General features: G+C 29.8%; 2 protein-coding genes across 3 annotated transcripts in view; one reads left to right on the plus strand and one right to left on the minus strand.

Moving 5' to 3' along the window:
• LOC148226063 (ciliary microtubule inner protein 2B) overlaps window positions 1-12976 on the minus strand; it is a 26987-nt gene extending 14011 nt beyond the window's left edge. For both annotated transcript variants that reach the window (XM_088204365.1, XM_088204364.1), the window contains exon 1: window positions 12734-12976. In XM_088204365.1, coding sequence (XP_088060491.1) covers window positions 12734-12804 — 71 coding nt within the window. In that variant the 5' untranslated portion in view covers window positions 12805-12976. The remainder of the gene's footprint in view (window positions 1-12733) is intronic.
• Window positions 12977-17566: 4590 nt separating this feature from the next.
• On the plus strand, window positions 17567-25493 carry Abp1 (Actin binding protein 1). The gene is made up of 9 exons (XM_088203132.1): window positions 17567-17707; window positions 20586-20757; window positions 20991-21228; window positions 21296-21393; window positions 21467-21633; window positions 22660-22824; window positions 22891-23504; window positions 23956-24051; window positions 25311-25493. The coding sequence occupies exons 1-9, from the start codon at window positions 17625-17627 to the stop codon at window positions 25460-25462; spliced, it is 1785 nt and encodes a 594-aa protein (XP_088059258.1). The 5' UTR covers window positions 17567-17624; the 3' UTR covers window positions 25463-25493.
• The last annotated feature ends 200 nt before the right edge of the window (window positions 25494-25693 follow it).

Genomic DNA, 25693 nt, shown 5'->3' on the forward strand with positions numbered 1-25693 from the left:
CTTTTTCCCGACTAAGTCAATGATATTGCAGTTAAAACATACCTTTTGGAAATTAATTTGCCACTCAAATGCTCCTGCTTATCCTGCAAACCTTGTGGACGACTTACTAGAGTAAATCGAGTTCATTCAAGACAAGTTTCTTCCTTCCAACATCACCCCATTGATCAGCAAGTTATTTCAAACTTCAAAAAGCATTACGCCAAATTACTATTTCAGTGATGCTTTGAAGTGACCGAAGAAACAATAATTTTTTGCAGAGGCTTTCGGAAAAATTATTTCCACGATCATTGATTAAACATAAGGTGGGTTTACCAAGAGAATTTCTAATTCTGCTTAAATAAAACTGTGGTTTAATTATTTTTGCTCATGAACGAGAACTGGCAATTAAAGATGAAATTGTGTTTTTAGGGAATAACATGAGAGAAAAACGAAGACGATATTTAAGATTTGGTGGAGGAACATGGCCAGCGAGAAACTAATAGATCTGTATTGCATGCAATAGCACGAGGCTATAGAGATATCGTCTGAGGAGGAGGTGAAATAGGCTGAAAAACCCTTACTTTAAATGAGATGAGAGTAATCTATAAAATGTCGAAAATAGTGCAAAATTTGAGTAAGGTTGTAGCAGTATAAGTAAACTATTCTTCACATTATTATGTCAATGAAATATCATATTTTGTCCAAATCCTTAAAAGCAAGTTTTCCAGTTAAAGTTACACGAAAAAAAACTTTGGGCTAATAGTAATAGGCATTAGTGATTCCGATATTATTATTTATTAAATTTAAAGTATTTTCAAACATATTTAAATAAAAAAATATACAACTTTCTTGTAAAAATCATTTTTATAAAAATATTTTAGGATTTTGGAACGAATCAACTTATGTTAATTTCCATTATTTTTTATGGAGAAATTTGTTTTCGGATTAAGTTATCTTAGTAAATCGAGGTTTTACTGTATCATTAGTGATTTTTATATCAATAAAATTAATCGTTATTAATTTAAAAATAAAATTAATTACATTTACAAGATTGGTAAATATTAAATGTTTTTACTACTGTATTTTTTAGTATAAAAAGTGAAATGTTCATTTATGAAAATTGCTTTAAAGTTTTACCAGCATCAATTGTGACGCTTTAGAATAACATTGTTGTATTTTATAAAAACAGATTTTATGTTATTTTATTTATATATTGCTCTATCAATATAAAATATTTATATTTACCAAATTAATGGTTTTATTATCGTAAAAATGATATATTTATTTAATTACTTATAAGCACATTTTTAATTTAAATAAATTGTGAAATATTTTTAACCATTATTAATAAAAATAGACAACTTTTATATGCTGTCAATTTTTCAAAGTGTACAATACTATTTGTATGGTAATAGCTAGTCGATATTTGCCTCGTAACATAAAGAAGTCAATTATATAGTAGCATACAATACATGTCATTGATTATAATAAAATATGAAGACATTAATTGGTAAAAGCAATCAATTACAATTGATGAAACGGCAGTATAGCACATTTCGATATGGTTATTTCTGCATACCAACATTCCAATTTCCGCATTCGCTATTTAAATTTGGGCTAATAAAATTCGACAAAGCGTACGAGACACGTACGACACCTGTGTTTAATTCAATTTCTCTTTTTTATTCATTCGTTAATTAAAGAACTGTGATTCGCCATAAAAAAGATGATGCTATCTTCTGAATGCCATTTTTTAAAACCAAACGCAAAATCTCCAGGTTAATCTCTAGCATTTTCTTTGTTTGGGTTTGCCTCTCATTGTAAACAAGAAATTGATATATAATAATAAAATAAAGAAGAATGTATAATAAATATAGCCATGCCCCTTTTTATCTAAACTTTATCAAATTTCATCATACATAGATATATGCATATAAGTTGTGAGCATTGTATTTCATCTATATCAATACATAATATCCTTGTTTTGTCACATGTATCCTTTCTTTTGTCGGCTTATCGTATAACATAAAACAAAAACATGTGAATGTAAAGTTCTCCCATAAGATATTTACGTTATATTATTTTTAAACTAAACATTTAAATGAATATTAATATACAAAAAAAACTACGGTATGAAATTTTTTCTAATATAAAAACGGATACGATACTAGTTTATTTTATTTTGAAAGTTTGTGAAATCAGTCTTGCTGCTTCTCTAAAGCGTATTTTTGTTCTGGTTCATTTCCTGATAATAGATAGATTAATAATGTACAATGACAGTATTTTATGGAGCTGGATGGCGGCAGTGATGGACGAGTTGGCTAGTGAGGACGTTCTGACTCTTATGAACATCATGTAAAAAATGTGGATAAGTATGTAAATATATACATTACTACGCATGGAAAAGTTGAAATCATATAGTTTTACTAGCACCTGCCAGATAAATGATATTTTCACTGGTGAAAATGTATAAGAACATGATTTTACTGAAATGACATATTTAAAAAAATATTTTTAGAATAGAGTCGAGATTGCTTTCTTTAGATTTTCTTTGAAAGATAACCCGAGAAGTAATAGTTTAGAAGCAGGACAGCATTTAAAAAAAATTTGGGGGGGTGCAAAAGTTTTTTTTTTAATTTTGATTTCAATAAAATGTATAGTATTTCATTAAATAATATGCATTTTTCTGGTCAAATTCAGGGGGAAGCACAAGTCCCCATCTGCCCCGATAAATAACGTACCTGCCTAGCACGTATCCTATTTAAAAAAAGTATATAAGCATACTCATGAGACTTACATTTACCCTTTCGATTTCAGAAACCTTCAGACGCACCAAACAGAGCTGCAATGAGAAAAAATCAAAACGACGCTTAAAAGACTGAGGAAGCAGCTGTTTTCCACTTCATGTCAAACCTGTCTAGCTACAAAGCTCGAAATCCAGAGTTAAACTATCTTTGGAGACAATTGGATTCTACGAGACTCGTAAGCATCACGCGTTTATAGCATTGAACAATTTTTACTTAATTTAAAATTATTACTAATTTAACAATAATTTTGATCATGAATAACTTTGTACTTAATAAAATAAACATGCATAATATATAACACTGCATCTTGAGCACGTTTATACTTTACTAATGATAGATTAACGCTCTGGTGTACCGCCACTCGTCGTCGCCGTTGCAACAAATTATATTAAATTAGCATAAATAAATAAGCATGATTTAAACACGAAATTTGCCTATAATACAATATACCTTCACTAAAATTATTTCAAGAACACACATTAAAATTTCATCACCTTTTCTCAGCTCATTTTACTTTTGACTAATCGGCAATAAAACTTCATGCGACCTTATCTGATTTGTTCTGTTGTCTGAGTAGAATTCTACGTTAGTTATATTATTGTACTATACTGTAGGTAGCACAGTGTTTGAAAATCACGAAGCATGAAAAGCGTCGACGTGGTTCATTGCCCGTCGTTTATGCCATTTTTATTTACATTCGACCAACAGAATCTGGGTCGGCGTTCCGATTCACCTTTAAAGTATCGTCTGGTCGACGTTTTTTACTTGTTGAATAATCAGCGTTACCATTAATTCAGTCATAATTAATTCTATTGCACTTTTAAAATGAACACTACAGCGACGAAAGAAAGTGTCGACACTTCTGCGATGACCCACAATTTATAGCGAAAATCAAGCGAGCGAATCAAAATAGGAATTACATCTGTAACACGCACTTCATACATATTTATGGTCGGATTTTAATGGAAAAAGTTTTTGCAGGGGGAGTAAATCAGATCGCCAGACGCTTCTCATGTTCCAATTTGTTTTTCGAGCACTCGACGCAACGGTAGCGTGCGCCAATCGTGACCTGTGCAATAGACTAGTTCATAAGCTATTCTTTCCTTTTATTTTAAATTGTATTTATTTGCATAGTAGCGGTACTTCAGTAAAAGCAACGGAAGCGGCGCTTTCCATAAAAAATATTATGCATTTTGCTTTGCCATTGACCCCTAATTATTTTACATTTTAATAAAGCAATTTAAAATAAATGCATAATATACTTTGCCCTAATTGTTATTTTATTCAAGTAATTTAACAGGTTTTGATAAAAATATATCAAAAAAATCTTTGTAAAATAGCCTTTTTTGAAAAAAAAATAATTCAAAATTAAAATAACCTTAAAAGTACTTAAAATTATGAGGGGTTTCAACCACCTGCGCCATTAGTCGCCATTTAAAGGTCACCATAACGACCTCTTGAACAACAGAAAGAAAAATCTCCTACATCACATAGCAAATATAGACTAAAAGAGATCTCGGTACCACAAAAAAACAAGCGTCAACATTAGGAAATATTGCACTGACACTAAAACATCACCATTTTTATGATAAGACGCACTAGACAATTGGTTTGACACTGCGTACCATTGTTCTTAGAAATCGCCGAAGTAGCTATCTTAACCGTGCTTTTTACAACGCGCGAACACATTTCAAGAGTGTTTAAGAAGCGATCCTAATCTGCGACTCGCCAGAGCTCTCTCAAACGGTCAATATATAAGTTCTAACAGTTAATCACATCATGACACGGGCAAATACAGACAGATCAATATCATCAGATGATCCAGAGAGAATCACGACGACAATTCCAGCTACTCTACCAACACTCTCGCTTCTGCTACGATACTGTGTTAAATTGTACATAAAAAAAAACTATTATAATCTAGTCCGACTGCAACGTCATACCCATTCGGCCTCAAAACCTTAAAAAAGGTTAAAAGTCTTTGTAACTTGAAGGCGTAAGCCCAATGCGTTACAACGCAGTAAATTAATACCAACTGGATAAGTCAACCAGACGTAATGAAGATTTACAATTTAGTATAAACCATCAGATTCTCTTTATTTATTTTTCAAATATACGTGTATTATAAATTACAATCAATAGATACCACTTTGCAGCTGGGTTCAGTTTTTAATACCAATACATTTTAATAAATAAAAATTTGACTTTGCTGTCGGGACCCGAACCGGTGACTTCTGGGTAATTAGTCTAGACTTTACGGACTACGCTATTTTTGCCATATCAATCAACAGAAAAACGTTGATTAAGAGTAACTATTAGATATATAGATTAGGGGATATAAAATATTTTGTAATTTTTTTGCCAAAATTGATACTTTTCAAACTTATTTTAAGCCAAGTTTTGTGTTTGACATTGAATTTTTAATTAAAAAACTGTTTTTTTTTGTATTTAAATCACTACAAAAAATATATTTTTCTTACAAATTTATAGTTTAGCTTTATAATATTATATTTAATTATTTGTTATAGCTGTTTTTATGCGCAAAGATTTCCTAACCTGATTTGTATGTGTATAAATATATTAGATATGCCACTAATTTATAATTTAAAATTTATATAAACAATTTTATAAATTATTCCACCGTGTACAGTACTAAAAAAAATTCAATGTCATTTAATAAAATTGTTTTGAACAACATATACTCGTGATAATAAAATAAGGATAAGTTAACACTTGTAGGAAAATAAATATATATATAACATATGTAAATGTGAAAATTATAAAATGCATACATAAATAAATATATTGAAAATGTCTCAAAATTATAATTTTATATGTTTAAAAATTAAATAATTAATAATAATATCACTAACTCAGCTTAAAATGAATGCAATATATCGTTGTAGTGAAAATTGAAGCAATCAAATAGTTAGTGTCCACATTTCAACAGGTGCTATATTCGCACCTTATAATCCATGAAAGTGTACTTGAATATAAATGACATAACTGTTTATGCGTTCGCGTCACTATATCGAAGCGTTAGGTAAAAAAACTACTATATTACATACAGTTTTTAATCCATATAAGGCTTTCGATTCGCGAACGGCCATGTGGCCATTCGCACGCACAATTTGTACTGAAAATTGACGAATCGGGTCAATGTCTAACCGTCACAATGACACCGAACCTAAAAAAACACAATAAACAGAACTGACGTGAAAGGTAAAATGACAGACTTCTCATAGAAATGATTAAAAATGGACGAAATAATCGATGGCCGATTTTACGGCACGATTAATAATTCGATGGCGTGCATAAGGGAAAATATAACACTTTCTATGCTTCTTACAGAGAGATAATCGATAACGGTTTAGATTGCAATAAGCCGAAAAGAAAAGTTAATATACTTATAGTATAGTTAGTTGGGCATTGAGGTTAACTGAAAATTTGTGTTGGGGGGAAAAAAGTAAAAGTGGCTACACTCGACCGATTCAAAACCACGGATAAGTGTATTTATGTTCATAAATATTCCTATTGCTTGCCTCATTAAAATCTGTTCTGAACATTGCAAATTCAGAGGTCATCATTTGGTATGGTGTATAACGCTATACACTTTCGCTTTAAAAGATAGTCAATGAGAGCAGGTCATAGAAGGTCATCACGGTTTGAAATAATGTGTTCTGAAAACATTTCTCATACAACCTTATTAGGTGACCTCACTGTACGGACAGTTACAATTACAATAAAAACGATTTAGTTAATGAGATTTAAAAAGTTAAAATAGCGTTAAAAAAAGCAAAAGTATAGTCAAACCATAGGCTTATTGCAGCTCGATGTTAAAAAGCCACAGATTTTTAACATATAAATTATATCATCTATAATTCTATACGATACGTTTATATCTGAAAGTTATCACGAAAAATCTAAACGGAGTCTTTCGGAGTTTTTTTTATTTTATATGATAATGCTATTCCTATTTATTAATACTGACACGAAAATGTACACTAACTATCCAACAGTCATAATTAGTTCTAACGATCCGAAAACAATTATTGTTAAATTGCAAAAATCACTATTAAATAATAATTTTATTAAATGCAAAATTAAAAGGATTTTTACATGTAAAAATGTAATAAAAATTAACAAGAAAATGAATAAAATAGTGAGCGAGCGTTAAATTAAACATATTGCGGAGCTTAGATCTAAAAAGCTTGCCGCTATTGTGACCCTGATACAAATATTTCACAACAAAATTAAACTATCAATAATAATTAAAAGTATAATATACGTATGAACTTATTTTCAAACTCTTAACTTATTAACAAGAAAACGATAAAAATAATATATAACATTGCTTTTTTAATTACCATAAAATAGCTCATAAAAATAGCAATAAACAAAGAACACTGCTAAAAATACTATATAAAATATACAATACAATGTTACACACAAATCTCTAGAAAAATACTAGTATTTATATAAAAACAATATTAGTATTTCGGTGTTAAAAAATGCCTAGAGTTTTGAATATCATCAATAAAAATGTTCAGAAAAATACAATATACTGGCAGTGTAAAATTTATAACAACGACTAAAATTTTTTTTTTTTAATTATATACCTTGACTCGTCTTATGAGTTTTATATCCCAGCATACTTTGCACTTATTTAATAGTAAATTAGAATGGGTAGTGTTTCTACTATTTTTTTTCATATAAAGGTATATGTGAAATCCTTTTTAAGCTTTTTCTATTATACAAGAGTCGACTATATCAATCATTTTTCGAACTTGGTGATATTTTACACGCTTCAAATAAAATACGCACATCAGTACGATGGAGCACATTACATACTACCTCTCTATGAAGCCTTTGAAAGTTGCTGCAGCATCAATAAGCTTCATTGGTTCCGACGGCAGAAGCGACCGTGAGTTCCAAATCGTGAGAAGTGTTCTAGACCTTGAGTATGTCATGAAATGACATATTTTGCTGCTGAACGGTAACGATTGACGGATGGCCATGCACAAAGATATTAAAGATAAATTTGAAGTTCAATGCAATCAACACTTTCAGGTCATGAGCAAAAAGTAAAAGTTATGAATTTATAATGCCTTTCTTGCTGTAGTTAATAAAAAGTATAATATATTTTAAACCGAAAGTTAAGCAATGATTATTTATTAATAAACTGAAATAGTAAAAAAACGAGAGTAATTTTAGTTTTGAAAATTAAGGCACTGTCAAAAGCTTCTACTAAATTAGCGTTGAGAACATTTACCCAATTTCTTGTATCAAGATTTTTCATAACAAATTATAAAAATAAAAAAATATTATTTTCATTGATTTCTATACATGCTGCTGATTTAAAGAAAATTTGTATATAATGATCGCAAATATTTTCGATCAAATTGCGACAGGTCTATAATTCTCTATCAAATTCGTTCCGCTTGTTATATATAGGAGTGGCTTACATTTTATTAAAAGCTTAAAAATAAACAGCAGCAGATGAGTAGCCAGATTATTTAATACAATTAGCAAATCAAAAGCAATAAACTACCTGATAAAAAGTTTTTGATAAACTATCGTTTGAATCTGAACTAGTTCAAATCGCATTAGACTATTCGAAAGTAACTCGTAAAAGCATTTGCTATTTCTCAGTCCACTTTATAATCACGTTCTTTCAGAGCCATTCTATTGAATTTGTACCGCGTTTTATTATGGTGGAAGTAAGGCTTTTTTGAGTAACTTGAGTCTAACATAATTAATAATATTTGTCGTAAATATATAACTGTAAAAGCGCCTTGGATGCTTTTATAATATATAATGATAACTGGTAATATTTAAGGATATTAAAGTTAAAATCAAAAGCCTTATGAGTAAGTATCGCGTATGTGTCTAACTATATGTTGTTTTTAATGCGCATTTCGATAAATATTATGGCACAATTAGTAAAGACATTAAAATTTTCGTGTTATTTTTTTTAATGATCTGATAAAAATGTGTGCGCTAGCGCAACTCTTGTTAAACACTCTTTAATCTCTCTCTAGATTGAATCGTTAATGACATAATGACTATACAATTTTAATTACATTTTTTTATACTTAATTCAAGATCAATTTTATGATAAACTGTAATTATAGAGAGTACTATTTATGTATTTTTATATTTATGTAAACTAGTTTAATATTTAGCGAATTAAAATATCTGACAAACAATTTATCAATACACATATTTATTAGTAATTACTCAATTTAAGAAAAAGTATCAGCAATTAAAAAAAATAACACTGCTATTGAAATGAAATATTTCAATAGCAGTTTTTTATTCTGCTGGTTCATTTTAGTTAAACTTTAAATAGTAATAATAGCAAAATTAACATATATATGTGACGTTTAGAATAAATAAATGTCCACGTTTTATGTTTTCTTTACTATTTATATACTTTTTTTATAATAATAATATTTAATGTAAAATCTTAATAAGTTAAAGATTGCAGGTTTAAATTTATATTTGCTTGGAAATATTAAAAATAGGAATTATTTTAATTACAATTCTGAACTATTGTTTCATATTAGGTTTTTACAGTTTTTCCTAAACCCATAGATTAATATAATAAGTTCAGCAAGGTCTTTATTTTATCGTTTATATTTAGTAAGGCTACTGTATAACTGATATTGCTGCATAGTAAGTCACCGATCATTTGGATACATATGTTTAATGCCACTTTAAGAATAATATGATTACGCAGATAAGTATATAATATATCAAACTTTTAAAATTACCACGATTAAAATATAGCCGTAGTGCAATAAATGCTGCACTGTGAAGTATTCAAGCCGTTTCAAAGATCGAGTCAAATATAGACGACCAACTGCTTGGCTGAGCTTATATACAATTGGGGAAAAGAGAGGAGATCAACGACCCTTCTCTTCCTCGACACCTTAATTTATTTTGATGGTGGAACTGAAATCTCTGTTCTAATATTTTAAATATATTATTGTAAGTACGGCAACGATAGAATTTATCGAATCACTACTTGCTCTAATCGGAAAAAAGTTTTTATTGTAAGTTTATTGCATTGGATATAACAACATCCACATTACTTAAGTTTTAATTAACTAATTTAATTTAGTTACATAATAATAAAATACATAAAAAATATTCAACATAATATTTATTTATTGGTCAAGAGCGCAAAGTTTTAATCGCAAAACCCTATGTTACAAGCGTAAATCGTAAAATTATGAGCGCAAAGCACAAATTTTTGAACGCAAAAAAGAAACCATCAGACCTATATGCTAGAAGTGAATAATATCCATATATAACCAACAGTAGCCAATTAATTACCATGGTTTTCCAGAAACCAGTTACTAATAATTAGGCAGATTTGTTATGTAAGCAAAATATGTTTAATAAAATATTATTCGAACAACAACTTTATGAATATATAATTATTCACTGTCATAAAATAAATAAATTCACATTATCTGACTTATATTTTAAGCTAAAAAATACTTATATGGTTTCGCATATCCAAGTTAAATGAAATAAGCTTTCGGGTTTTGAGGCCGAAGGGATAAGAATTCACAGCCAAATAGACGCTGATAAAGCTGGTAACTGTTTATTTTATAATCATTAATGAAAAACTACATATATATGGAATTGTAGCTGCCGTTACCAAGTGGTGAAATCGAAATAGTTGGTCATGAAAGTCAGAGTGTCTTCACTGGAGTGGCAGGTTGAATTATTGTCGGCTGTGATATGTAATGATTTTTTTTAGTCAAGTCTCTAGAGCGTTTTCCTCCGTCTGTCTCTCTGTAACTAAATGTTACATGTTTTTTATTGTTGGTTTGAGACAGTTCTGGCGAATCCCAGATAAGGATATTTGCGGGCCAATTGCATCGCCTTTTATACACATTAAAAGTGAAACTGCCCTATGTTCATTTTCAGCGATCGGTAATAAAATTATGAAAATAATAATTATCATTTTGCACAGGGTAGAACATATTGATTATCACGCATCCTTTTCAAACCAACAGTAAAAAAATTTGGATGCTTACAGGTGATTAACGTCTCTGGACAAATGTACTTGTATTGTATGTTGAAATGTGGTTATTAATGATTTTGTTTATTAGATACTTTGAAGATAAATTGTTGTTTATTTTCATTAACTGAAAATTTTCCTTTTAATAACCTCTAAATTAATCGAGAAAATGGTTGAGACTCCAACAAAACAAATAAATTTCAATAATCTTATGACAGAATACGATGCTTGGTAATAAGTTTTGACAAATTGATATTAAATAAATAAATATAGCATCGATAAGATTTTTTTAATATACAACATAGAACACGCTTATATAAAAAATGTAATATAGTATTTAAAGTAATTGTTGAATAATATTTTTTTTAGCATTAGTGAAAACTACTGTATTAGTTTCAACAACCAAATCTTAGATTAATATATTCTATAAAGTGAAGTTTTGCTTTCTGTTCCCATAATTCCTGCCGTTGTAAAATTAACAGCTATGTATATTTGTGCTTTACTTGAACTAATTGGAGTTAAAAGCGCGAAAATATAATTTACAACAAAATTTCATTTATGAAAAAATGCACTGCGTTAATTTTGCACTTGCTCAATGAGCGGTTTATTTATTTCGTTGTAGAATTTGCCTAAAGTTGTCTATATTGGTCCTATTAATCGTTCTTCAATTGCAAGTTCTTGCAATTTCTATAAGTATTATATTGTATGTTAAATTCATAGGACAGGGATGGCGAACGAGTACCCCGAGGGTCACGCAGTGACCCGCGTGTGAAATTATCGAACCCGCTTGAACTTTAGGTATGACATAAACAACAACAAATTTACCATTTAATGATTCATTCTTCCTTTCTTTATTTTATTTCTAAAAAGTTCATTGAAATTTTGCTTGTAAATTTTAATATTAATAAAACTTGTAAGCCTTAATTTATTATTGTTTTAATTACTCAACCTATGTGACCCGCCACATGAATTTAATAAAATAAAATATTAAATTTGATCCACTTGGGGAAAAGGTTCGTCATCCCTGTCATAGGAGATGCTTTTTGACATTTGCGATAATTTTAAATATTTTAAATACAAAAACATTATTTTTTGTAAATTATAAATTTGAAAAAAATTCTTACCGTTAAATAAATCATTTGTTTTTTCATAAAATGAAAGTCTATGAAACAAAATATTAATCACAAAATTTCGTTCAACATTACCCAATGACATTTTATTTGCAGAAAATGACACAGTTTATAAGTAAAATATATCAATTTTATTTGCTACATGGTGACCAAATTCTTTAAAAAATTGTCCTTGTATTTTTAGATACCTTAAATAAATAGCTTAAATCAAATAATTAAAATATTACGATGTACGTTTGATGGTAAAAAGAATATATTCTACGACAGACAAATACAAGAAAAAAATTGTTTCCGAACTTATTTTTCACACAATAATTAATTTTGAAGCGATAATTTTTGTAAATACATAAAACATACATCTTGTGATTTAAAGTATGCGAAAATCATATTTTGATCGTTTCTAATATTGAGCTGAGTTTTATAAATATAAATGATTATGAATCATCTGAAAAATATATAGCTATAAAACGCATATTAGACGGAAACGTGAAAATATTTTTCCGGTTGTTAATTCTAACGTTCGCGTATATAATTTACGAGAGTTGCCGTAAGAAAAAACTGTTATTATAATATATAATAGCAAATTTTTTGTAAACACTTTTCTTTGCTGTTTTTTCAATATAAATTTTCATTTAGAGACATCCGCAACGTCTTGGTGATTAACAAGAATGATTTATGAACTATAATAAACATCGCAAAAAACACATGCCATACTATTCAATTAAATATAATTTTAAAATAACCTATATAATAAATACGCAACATAATAAGATACTCACCCAGGCATCAAGCAGCCGTTTGTCTGTGACAGGAAATTTTGACGTTCGTGTTTATTAACGTCAACCCACATTTTACGTTTCGATTATTTACTTTTTCGATATTTATGTCATGGGAATATTTTTTAATATTAAAAATATACTTATATATTAAATAATATACAAGTTCGTTTCAAAATCAGATCGTAGAAAATCGCAGAAAATACATTTGCGGCAAATTCGCGTCGATAGCACCGTCGCGTACGAATGCTCGTATAGTACTGACACTAAAAATCACAGGCATTCATAGTAGCCATGGCAACTTGATGTTTACCTTTTGAAACGCCTTGGTTATATAAAGTGCATGGATTGAGTCGCAAATATCTAATATGTACACTATTGTTATTAATATCTTATTTACGTGACGCGAACGTAAAACGTTATACGTGTTTGAGTCATTACATGTGCAACGGTTATTATAATACCACTCGTTTATATCAGTGATCTTGTCAAATTACAGTTTAACTACTGTATTTAATCATCATAGTTAAAAACAGTTACTTTTACGTAGACAATTACAAATCAAATTAAAATATTGTTTTATTCATTGCTTTTCTAATTAATTAAATTTATAAGCGTATAAGTTTTACTAAATTATGGTTTCTCGTTCTTTATATTTGTCCTTCGTAATTTGGTTTAGACTATTCATAAGGCTACAAGTACTCAATTACTTAGAACATCGTAAACAGGTAGTACATCTCACTGTATTTGCATAGATTGCTGGTTAAATCGTCGTTGAGTCTTATTTTTAGATATTTTAGCTGCTCTCATGTGACTGGTTCTCAATCAAATCTAAAGATGGATGATAAAACCAAAGTTTGATTTCAAGTCTATTCTCAAAGTCAGAGTACTGGTTTTTCAGGACCAGAGAATCTCCTCTACCTAATCGTACCTTTTTTCATTACCTGCAAGGTGCACCGGCCCAAGATATTGTTTTTCAGGGACATCACTTCAGTTTTTTCCAGGGAGGGTAAAATTTGGCCAGTCATCGATTTCATTAAGATGCATAGTAAATTCAAGGGGCAGCGGCAAATGCTCCCACTTGTCCCCTTCTCCAATTTACATTCCTGTTGATTTCTACCTGTAATTGTAAAAAAATTCTCGTGTGAAATCTTTAATTTATTATTGTAATCTTTATACATTTTTGTACCATTTTATGACGTAATTGACGGATAGGTGCTTTTTATGTAACTTTTAAGTGCAGTCGCTACCTTGTCGAATATGACGTTAGCTTTCATATCATTTTTACATTAAGATTGCACGCGTAAAAAAATACTGACAACTTCTCCCCAAGGCGATAAGCTAAGTATTCTGTAAATTGCAAACGCATTTCGAACTTTAATACAATATACTCAGTCGTTAAGTATATCATTAAAATTTTCGTATTTTGTTAACGTACTATAAACGCTACATGTACTTTTAACGCCTGCCCTCCAGGGGGCATTGTAGTAGTGGAAACCAAGAATAAGTGAGGCGTAGATGCTCCAGCAATAATACGACAGTGATCACGTCGGTAGGTCACCATTTTAGCAACGGTACTCCAATGGGCGCAGATTATGTGCAGGATCAGTGAAGATGGCAGACAAGCTCTCCAAATATAACACAACTGTATGTTGCTCTGACGACTGGTTAATGACCTATATTTATTTTAATCCATCCATATTTATATTAAGTATTTAATACGATAAACATTATTTATAATTACTTGTTAATGAGAAACACGTCTAAATAATTAATTACATACAATTTAATTAATTTGTAATATGTGTATATAAAATTAATTTGTTGTTGCTATGCGAATTTATTTATTAAAAATAATATACAGTTAACTTGTTGATTATTATGAATAGTTTCTTGCTAAAGTCGATTTTATTTTATTTTATACACAATATCAGTCAAGCGATACGGAATATACGCGTCTGAAGTCTCACGAGCAGTGCTCACGGACTAAGCAACCATTGAGAAGCACGCTGCATTCTTACTATGATATACGGATGAATATACGGTTTACGCGCACGACGGTGTATATTACGCGGTACAAAATCAGTCTATACACACTGGACTCCACTACACATAATAAATATATAGGTTGCCCTAAATGTATTTTTTTTTTTAATATTATGAGAGTAAACGTGTTAAAAAGTGGTAAATTTAAACTTATTCTTTTAAAAATAAAATTGCCAGTATCTGAAACTTTTAATTTATTAGCTAAAAACCAATACAGATATTTTTCTACAAAATCAATGCTGCTTCAAATTCACCAAAATATTAAGAGAGAATGGCATTACATTATTTACAAAAAAAAAATTTAATTTTAATGAAATATTATAAATATTTCACTAAAACATAAATGGAGGGTACCTAAAACCACCATTATTCAACTAAGTGCTTTTTATATTTATTACTTATATAAAAAATCGTTTCTTTTAAAGCATAGTTAAATTTTTAAATTTTCAACCTCATAAAGAATATATTGTTTAAAGTTTAAGCTCTCACGCTTCAGTATCGGTTGGACGGTTTAAACTTTAAACCGTCCAACCGATACTGAAGCGCGAGAATAATATTGTTGTATTTTAAAAAGCGTACAGTATAAAACATTCAATTAATTAAAACAATAAAATAATTGATTAATACAATTTGAAATTATAAATACCATATGTACTATCTCACTTCATGCGTATTAAAATCTCTATTGCAGAAATGTGTGAACAAATATAAATATATATATGTATATATTTAATCACTAGATAAGCTGAAAAATTATACTTTAGAAAGCAGTCAACTATAAAATTAATATAACGCTAATTTGATAATTAATAAATTGATGAAGAGAAACCATTTAATCTTTATAGGCTTCACTTTTATTATTATGTGTTATATTTATAGAGCTTTGTATATTTATTTATGCTTTACCACGAAAACCTTAAAAGGTTTGTATGAAATGATCTCAAAAGGGTAAATAATTGTTCATTTACGTCAGTTTATCGATTTCAATGGTCCGTTTTCTATTTTTGTACATTTAACATTTCATACAATTCGCTCCGCTTACATAATTTCAATTATGGCTCAAAAACAAAGTTTAACTTTCGCAATATTATTTTATGTAAATTTAACGAGATGTGCATATAAATAAACACGATAAAAATTATTAAGTTATACAATCAATCAACAAAAATTAATTTAAATGAAATTTTTTGGGTATTTGACAAATATATTAGGAATATTTAGGAAATAAAAATACAATTTTTATTCTGATGACTTATAATACTTGTAATACCCCTTATTTTCTGTCAACATAATCACCATTACAATATTGCATTTGCTAAGTTAATGTAGAATTTTTGTAATTATCATATTATAGCTGTCTCGCTTTTCTGCTCTTAAGTTTTTTGAAAGAATAAAACAATGACAATATCCTTCCATTCCTTAATTCATCATTAACATCACAGTTTTGCATAGCATATAAGTAGAAACGCTCCGTTGTCTAATTTAAAAATAAACATGTAAAGTACAACATACTTATTTAGAGAGCGAGAAAGAGAATAGTTTATCATTATATTGTTCTTATTAAGTTTTTGATACAACTTTCTGGGATATGCATGTCATCAATTGTCAATCTTATTTGACGCGTAGCTTGAAACCCACTCCTTCTGCGTGGTCCTTCGCCCATAGCTTAACCACAATCCGCTGATGGCGCGTCGCTGAGGGTCTGTGCCTTCGGTTTACTTGCCTTGTAAACTGTGTTCCTAGTGGTGGTAATCATTAGTGCATAACCAGTATATAAGGGCACTCACGAACCCGATGACGTGTAATGTAACAATAACATTATTAAAAAAGACATCAACACTTTCTTATAAAAAAACTATTAACACTACATGTTACTGGTTTTACCATTTTTATTTTTTCAAATGTATCATTAGCTAAAATATAATGAACATACAAAATAAAACATTGGTAGTTATAATTTTAGGTTAAAAAACTTAAGAACAATGGATTAAGTGCTAATTTTATATATGAAGGTCTGAAGGTTTGCAACCAACGACATGTGCTCTTTAGCCTTTAAGGCAATACGTACTTCGGTATTTTGTACTTGTATTAATTTTTAACGTTGTTTCTATCGTTGTCTTCGATACACAATATTAGCGAAATATTTTGTAGTATTTTCTGATATAACAACTACGTTGTTATTTTATTATTAATAAGTTTTGAGGTTTATTATAAAAAAGTGTATTCTTTTTTTCTAATTTTGGATGACTTGCAATTCAAAGCAATTAATATTACTGGCGTTACTCCACACCAAGCAAGCGTATGGTAAAATAGGCTTGATTGATTATTAATATATTAAGATGTGGGAGTCTTTTTATATATTAATTTTTTAATTTATTATGGCCATGACTTATTGGTTGTATCTTCATGTCATAAATATTAAAACATCGGGATAACGGGAAAATTGAAAATATGAAATATAATTGTTCCTGGGAATCGCATTAAAACAAATAATTCGTAAAAAAATATGTATTAATTATTTTTTTGGACCGTGTTATTTCAAAATCGGGTAAAAAAAGAGTTGAATGTATTTATATAATATCGCATGTAAACTCTGTGTACATTACAGAAGATAAAGGATAAAAACCAAATATATTTAATATATTGCTAATTTTAAATATGTGATGGGTATAGTTTTTAAATTTAAAATTAATGTTATTGAATACTTAAATTAAAAATATTTTTGGTAAAGAAAAATTATTAATATTTATTTGAGGGAGAACATGGAATAAATTACGCACCAGCATATTTGAGTAGTGGCAACACTGTCGGTGTTGACGCGCGGTCGTTCCCCTTGCCGTCGGCCGAAATGGCTGTCAATTTGGACAAAAACCGAGACCAGCTGCTCGCAGCCTGGAAAGATGTCCTCGATGATAACACCTCCACCGACTGGTACTGCCCTTTGTCCGTTTTTCCTTTTCGAAGACGAGAAACCTTTTTTCTCTCACCTACTTCCGACCGGCGATTTTTTTATCGCGTCTAGATTAGAACGCGATATATGCTACTGTGCGCGTTCAATTATGCACAAGTATGAAAAAAACGAATCAAGTCAGGTTCATGCATGAGCAGAATACTGTTACGACAAAAAAATAATCGGCTCAAATGTATTTTATATTTAGTCAATTTTTCGTATGTAAAACAAAAATATATACATTAATATTTTGTATATCTTAAATAATTAAATAAACGACTATATATGGCAACTGTCCTAACAGAACAGTCGAGTCATATAATGCGTGCTTTTAAATATAAATTAATGTGTAATGTGAGCGTTTGAATCAACACTCATTTATAGCCCAAAACCATAAGCACTGAGAAGGAAAAAGCTGGTTCTGATGTATCTCATTGATTACGTTCTGGGGTTTTATTAGTCGATTTTTCTCGCTGAATTTTAATGAATCATCTCTTAGTTTGGTTTCAAGCCGATTGATGCTCAGGCTTAAGTACCTATACTCATTATTTCTAAGCTAAGAAAAATAATCTCAGCTAATATTTACGTTTTTGGTACTTGCTGTTAAAATGCCCAAAATCAGTTATAAATCACATAACCAACAATATGTCTTGCGCAATACCGATTCTTGATATGATATTAAAATGGTGAGTGTTCAAACAATAGACATCTGAAAAGCTAAAATAGAAAAGTCTTGGCTAAACAAAACAATAATGAAATCGTTTTTATATAAATTTTTAAAACCCTTATGTTTAATTGGCTTTAAGACACATGTCTATAACATCTAATAAGCACTGTACGTATTCTTTATAATTATCGGGTGGTTGCCCACAAATGACCACTTTTGAAGTTAAACTTTTGCTAATGAATGTATCGGAAGTAAGGATAAATGACTACATGATTGCGATGCTTCCTTGAAAGAGCAGTCTAAAAGATGTGACACTTGCTATGGTTATCATATTTTTCCTACAGCAGAATCTTTTCATCTCTATTTGCATTTAAAAACGCATAGATCCTTTTACTTCAACATAGGAACAGTAATGCTTCCACAATTAACTCCCCTCTAGCAATTTAAAATATTGAAATTCGCCTAGGGGGAGAAGCTGAAACCGTGGCATTTACCTAGAGATATTTTTGTTGCCGCTATTGCTCACACATTTAAGCAGTAAGATTGATAATATTGAATTATAGACACAGTATCAATTTCATTAACCCTTTGAACAGTATCGGTGTTCTTGAGATGCCCCAGATAGTTATATATTTATACATCACAAATCACAAAAGCTGAATAATATATAAAAAATATATATATAATTAATTATTTAATCAAGAAGTAATTAAATAAATCAAAGCAATATAAAATAATAAATAACAACAGAAATAATTATGGGAAATACGTAAAATTAATTCGCTCCCAGGTGGATACTAACAAATTAACAATTGTGTACAAATGAAGCACTGACCGAAGTATTTGAGATCATACACAACAATTCTTCAAATTACATTTCAGGGCTACTTGATTGAACAGTAGTATGATTTTCTTGCATCTGATTGGTGGCAATAAATTTGCTGTTTTTTAAACTGTTACAAATAATCTTGATATAGGTAATCAACTGGATGTTATCTACACAAAATATGTCTTGTCTTAATTCTCCAATAATGTGTACCATTTGATTTAAATCATCCTTATCTACTTTATCAACTTAAATCAACCTTATATCTAATTTCATTGTTAATTAATATTAATACACCTCCACATCGGATAATTCCTTGAAGATCTAATTTTGGCTCATCCATATTTTAGTTTTTTATAATCAAGAAAGCCATTTCAAATTGAAAATTTCCACTTTTTTGTACTGACTTTAAAGTAGTTGGTTAATTATATGCAGTAAAATATCCAAGATATCGGGATTTGTGTATTATTTTAACAAAAAATGACAGTAATGATAAAAAGTCAAGAGGATAATTAGTAAGAAAAAATAAGGTTCATATTTATACACCATTATTATGTGCAAAATAAGGCACGGCGATTTTAGCGCCCCGACTTTAACACGTCGACGTTAGGATATTAGTGCGCAATTTAATATTTTTTATATTTTATAAAAAAAACTAAATACAATAATTATAAATTTAAAACTTTTTTTCTACAAAATTGAAACAATTTGAAACACAAAAGAAAGCATAAAAGCTATTCAAAATTATTTTAATACATACATATAACATGAAATTTCCTCATCTTATTATTATTGTATCAACTCTGCTTTCTCAAAAGCACTTATATAAATACTTGTTCAATTCAAAACTACATGTCAAAAAGGTATTCTCGTGTATTTTCCATAAATATCTAAATTGCTATCGATAAGCAGTTTGGAAATCATTAAACATTTTAATCGACGAAAATTTTATGGATGGGTTGTAAAATTACCAATTAATCTTAAATAAGATGTAATTTTGGCAGAAAAGATATCTTAGATCTGTAAATTTCTTTAAATGAGTAGTTAAAAATATAAAATAAACTTATTTTGCGCGGTAATGTCCTGCGCGCTAATGTCGGTGCGTTTAAGTCGGGGTGCCGTAAATTAGATATTGTATTTAACGTTCCATTTACTTCCTACCTCCTTTGATGCAATACTACATAAAAGGCTATCGGTATCTTTTAAAAAGATTATTAAATCGTACTACACACACGCAAATGGTATGTCAGTACCAAATCATATCTCTAGATATCAAAATCAGTATATGAAATAAATATGTTTCTTAAAATAATTTAAATAATTTATTGGCATAGTGTAAAATAAACATTATCCGTCATTTTTTCAGGGCACTCTTCAGCTATGAAGGACAAACCAATGACTTGAAAGTGGTCGGTAAAGGAGATTGTGGTATAGACGAGCTCCGAGATGATCTCAACAGCGGAAAGATCATGTATGCGTTTCTGAAAGTCGAAGATCCGCAAACCAGTCTTTCCAAATATGTATTAATAAATTGGCAGGTAAATATTAGTACTTTTTATATTAACACATGGACGCCGGGCGCTTTAGACACACAAGTTTGCGCAAAGACCCGGCGAATCTGCAATTTTTTGAAAAAAAAAAACACTATTCGCAAAATAATCATAATTTCTTATCCAATACATATTTAAACAAAAAATTTAGAGAAGTTGTTTATTAGTGTCCTATCTAAATTTAGAATATCTAATTTTACAAAAATAAAATGTTTTCAAAGGGTGAAGGTGCTCCAACGGTGAGGAAAGGAACGTGCGCCAATCACGTTCGTGATATAGGAGCACTCTTTGCCGGTGCTCATCTGACATTGCATGCTCGAACCGAAGACGACGTGGAGCCTGAATTGATCATCGATAAAGTCGCTAAGGCTGGTTCGGCGTATAGTTTTAAAACTCCGCGTGCTGAGAATAGCGGACAAAAAGGACCTGTAGGCACTGCATATCAGAGAGTTAATCCAGGTAATTTATCAATAGTTACAGAAAGGTTTTCGTAATTTATTAATTTAATGACGAATAATGCGATTAGGTAAAGAAATTAATGCTAAAGAACGAGATCAATTCTGGATCAAGGAAGAGGAAGAGGAGAAAAAACGCGTAGCTACTGAGAAAATTCGAAAAGATCATGTTTGTATTTCAATAATGTTGAATTTTGATATGCTTTTTTGGATTACGGTATATTGTGTTATTTTATTTGTAGGAACAAAAGCTTGCTGAGGAAGAAATTAGAGCTCGGGATGCTAGAGAAGCAGCCGAACGAGAAAGTGCTGCAGAGAAGCGCAATGAAGCTATCGCTAGGAGACGAGCCGCTGAACATAGTCAAGAAATTGCTAGGCGGAGAGAGGAAGATCATAAAGAAACTCAAAGGTATATAGGGATATTGCTGATTAAAATAAAAAAAATATGGGGTTTCCAAAAAATGATAATAATAGTATTAAAAATAAAATAGAATACACGGAATGTATGAGGGTGAGTCAAATAAAAACCTTAATATTTTTAATGATTACGATAAGGACGTTTATTTTTTTCGGACCTGAATTGCTTTTGTGAGCCTTCCAAATATATATATATATATATATATATATATATATATATATATATATATATATATATATATATATATATATATAAATCCCTGATCGAGTACAGTGAATATCTACGTCGTTTTGCTTCTATTGCAAAGCAAAATCTTGCTCGCTCTCAGGTTTTATCTCCAGTAATAAGTTTTTCTAGAAAGCCATTACTTGCTTCAAAAGTGCTTGGCAGTCATTCTTTCATTATGAAGTCGGCTGGTATTATACCTACCTTTTAGATACTTTGTAGAACTGCAGAACATTAAAATGATTTATGACTTGTCTCCAGAAGTGAGGATATTCCTTTTACTGCTTCGGAAATTGTACCGTTATATAATTTTCTAGTCCACTCGTACCCTTGCTGTGGTGACAGACATGCATCACAATACTGAATTTTTAATTTTAACTAAAGGTTTTTATTTGTCTTACCCTTGTATGTGAAATTCCCATGTGCTTGCTTTATTTCATGTAAAATGTATTCACTTAACATGTCTAAAACCGCCGAGAGCGCCACTGTTCATGTGGCGTACCAGGGCGGCGGAATTGAAATTAAATACAGCTCCAGGTCTAAAGAAATTGTATTTGCTCGCTAATCAATTATTTTATATAGTATTTAATATGTTTGATATAATTATTTGAAAACTTTTTATAATGCTTTACGTACATGTTTCACATGATTTTTTTTTAATCAACATACATTTAAAATTTCATACGCAGCACTCTTAATATTTTTTATCATGTGCCACCACTGTGTAACATTAGTCTAAAATCAATAAGACTTATGTTCCCCTGTTATAATAATCCTTCTTTTGAATTTTAGGCTTTTAAGAGAACAGGAAGAAAACGCAGCAAATAATAAGGTTAACGCTAGTGAAGTTCTAAGGCGCCAGCGTTCTAAAGAAGCTAAGGAATTAATAGGACATTCAACATCTCAACGAAGAGCATTGTTTGAGCAAAACTCTGCTCAAGGTCAGATGAATAACAAGTAAGGCTTATATTTTATTTATCCTTATGTGATAAACATATCTTTGAATATAATGATTGGTTTCAGAACTTACATTCCTCAAAAACCAGTCAGAAATTCCATAATATCACAACGAATCAACAGTCTCGGTCAGCAGTCCGAAGCGCCAATTCAACCGACTATCGACATCACCGACGAAGAAATGCCCAAGACCAGTCCGATTAAAAACATAGACAAGATCAAGCTGAGTCTTGAGAGTCCGTCTCAGATACAGCAAAGCATCGAAATCGATCCCGCCATTAGCGACTTAAGTCCCAGCGACATTATCCCGGCCCCGTTCACATCTGTGACGCCTTCCACCGAACCAATCGAAGAAGCACAAAGTTCGTACGCACAAGAAACGGATGACGTCAGCAGGAGTCCTAATCATTCTGTTCCTCAAAACGAAGACTTCATCAAGCAGAATATTTTAGAAAATGATATTTACGATACGTCTTTGTCGACGTCGAGTAGCAACGATATCGAGGATGATGATAGTGATAATAAATTTAGCACAATTAAAAGATCGCCGCACAGCAAAAATAACATATCAGACGGCTCCGCCGATAGTAAGGATCAAGGCGATGTGAGTCGCCAGAGTACTGTCATTGAGAATATGGAGTTCAAGAACGGACATAGGAACGGATCTAGCACTCCGGATGGTAAGAATAAATATATCTTATTAATCACTTCAATGAAGATTTGAGTGTTAAACTCTGGAGAACCGTATACAGCAGAAAGTTTGATGATATTTAATTACTCCGATTCGAGAATAGATTTCTGGCATATAAATGTATTACATTGTAACAGGAAATTTTTGCCCCAAAATAATTTTTAGACGTTTCTGCATATAATTCGATTTGCTTTTCACCTAGGTACAAAACGTTTATTTTGTTAAAAATGTCATACATAGCATCTGAATGCAACCTTTATTACTCTTGCTCAATGGTCTTGAAATACTTATATTAACTTTTATTTTTAACAAATTTTTTGCTTTTGCCTACATTTTGTAATTCGTAATTCGAAAATTATACAGTTTTACTGTATCACAAAATAAATTCGTCAAAAGCTTACTTTTAACTATTATTTTAATATTTATATTTGATGTTTTAGATGTTTCACCTGAAGCTTTGGAGGATGATGGAATATATGAGGACTTGGATGAAGATCCTGGACTTATGGCTCGTGCTCTTTATGACTATCAAGCTGGTGAGTAAATTTTTTTTAAATAAAAATATATAACAATGATTAACCACTTACTCAGAATGTTTTAAAACGCATGTGTACCAATTTCCCCGTGGACGAATATATCCGCGCAGTATTGTCTTGCTTTTAAAAATTAAATTAACAAAATACCCGAGAGACAAAAAAGCTCGCTGATCTTAAATTATAATTTAATGTTTCCTGTGTCCATTTTTTTCATACATAGGCCACTCTGATTTTTTTGCTTGTTTTTCACCATATTTTTTATTATTAAAAACCTTGTTTTTAGTACTTCTCCTTTTTTCCTTAAAAAAGGGCTTTTTTACACTTTTATAAAAGAATATATATTCATAAAAAAGATTATCTTGTATTATAATTCTGAAAAGACAGGGATTTTAAAATATTTTTGCTCAAAAAGTCAGCTCTTCACCCTTATAATACCCTTCGATATTTTAATAAATGTGTCAAGAATCCCTAGGAAATATATGTTTAATAAAGTGTTTACATAAACATATAAAAAAGCAAATAAAGAAATTTTGGTAAAATATTTTATATTTTATAAACAAATAATATTACAGATTTATTCTAGGGTAATAAATTATTGCCAAAATAATTAAAAATAATTAATAAAAATTAACAAAGAATTTATTTTTAAAAAGTAAAATTTTAAAACGTTTCAAACCAATATTTTGTTTTAGGAATTTTATTATTATTAATTTTTAATATTTTCTTAGTGATTTATTTTTTAGTAATCTCATGTTTGTGTTAATGCGTTTCGGAACAAAAATTATATATGCGCAATAAATATTTTGGTAAATGAATGATCCAAGTAATTGGTTGCAAAAACTTTTGATAATGTTAAAAACAACATTTGGTAGGGTTGTATTACTAGCTGTCGATGCTCCATGTTATAACCTATCATAAAAACTCATTTAAACATCAAATTACGTTTAAAATATAAAAATAAATAGACCATATTGAAAAGCCGATATATTGGCTCTGTATATTTTTGGTGATTCCATGAAAGTCAATATATCGGCTCTGGTATTATAAGGGTTAAGTGGTTAAGTTACATAATTAAATAAAATTATATAATTTATGCAACTTAATATTTTTAGGCAATTTAGACAATACTCTATAGTTATTTAATAAATTTAAAAATCTAATGTATATTTGTTTATTTCTATACCATTTTTCTACTGTTTTAAATTATGTCTCGAGTAGCTACTCTTTAGGACCCTGCTTAAAATAGAAAACTTTTTCAGCTGACGACTCAGAAATCACATTTGATCCTGGCGATATTATAACGCACATTGATCAGATCGACGAAGGTTGGTGGCAAGGATTGGGACCACACGGCGTTTTCGGACTTTTCCCGGCCAACTATGTAGAACTTATACCGGGCAAAATTAAATAATATTTTTTATTCTAATAAATATTGACACATTTTTTTTATTTTATTAAATTGCTTTATATATTTTAATTTTCATAATAATTGTAATATTATTTTACTTAATATTTATTATAATATTTTTAATTTTCCTAGTCAACATACTCATTTTATTTGACGTTCATTGTGATCAAAAATCTTTCTTTCTTAATTTTTGACTAGTCTTATCACTTTACATATTCATTTTAATCCTTGAAC

The sequence above is a fragment of the Plectrocnemia conspersa genome, unplaced genomic scaffold (genome assembly GCF_051122295.1).
Source record: "Plectrocnemia conspersa isolate PC_06_02 unplaced genomic scaffold, ASM5112229v1 ptg000014l, whole genome shotgun sequence".
Classification (NCBI taxonomy): Eukaryota; Metazoa; Arthropoda; class Insecta; order Trichoptera; family Polycentropodidae; genus Plectrocnemia; species Plectrocnemia conspersa.

What these genes read in the sequence shown, in the direction of transcription:
- Abp1 (XM_088203132.1), top strand. Translation starts at nt 17,625, where the DNA reads ATGGCTGTCAATTTGGACAAAAACCGAGACCAGCTGCTCGCAGCCTGG. An exon ending in ATATCAGAGAGTTAATCCAG is followed by an intron (nt 21,229 to 21,295) that starts GTAATTTATCAA and finishes TAATGCGATTAG; the next exon opens with GTAAAGAAATTAATGCTAAA. An exon ending in CAAGGTCAGATGAATAACAA is followed by an intron (nt 22,825 to 22,890) that starts GTAAGGCTTATA and finishes GATTGGTTTCAG; the next exon opens with AACTTACATTCCTCAAAAAC.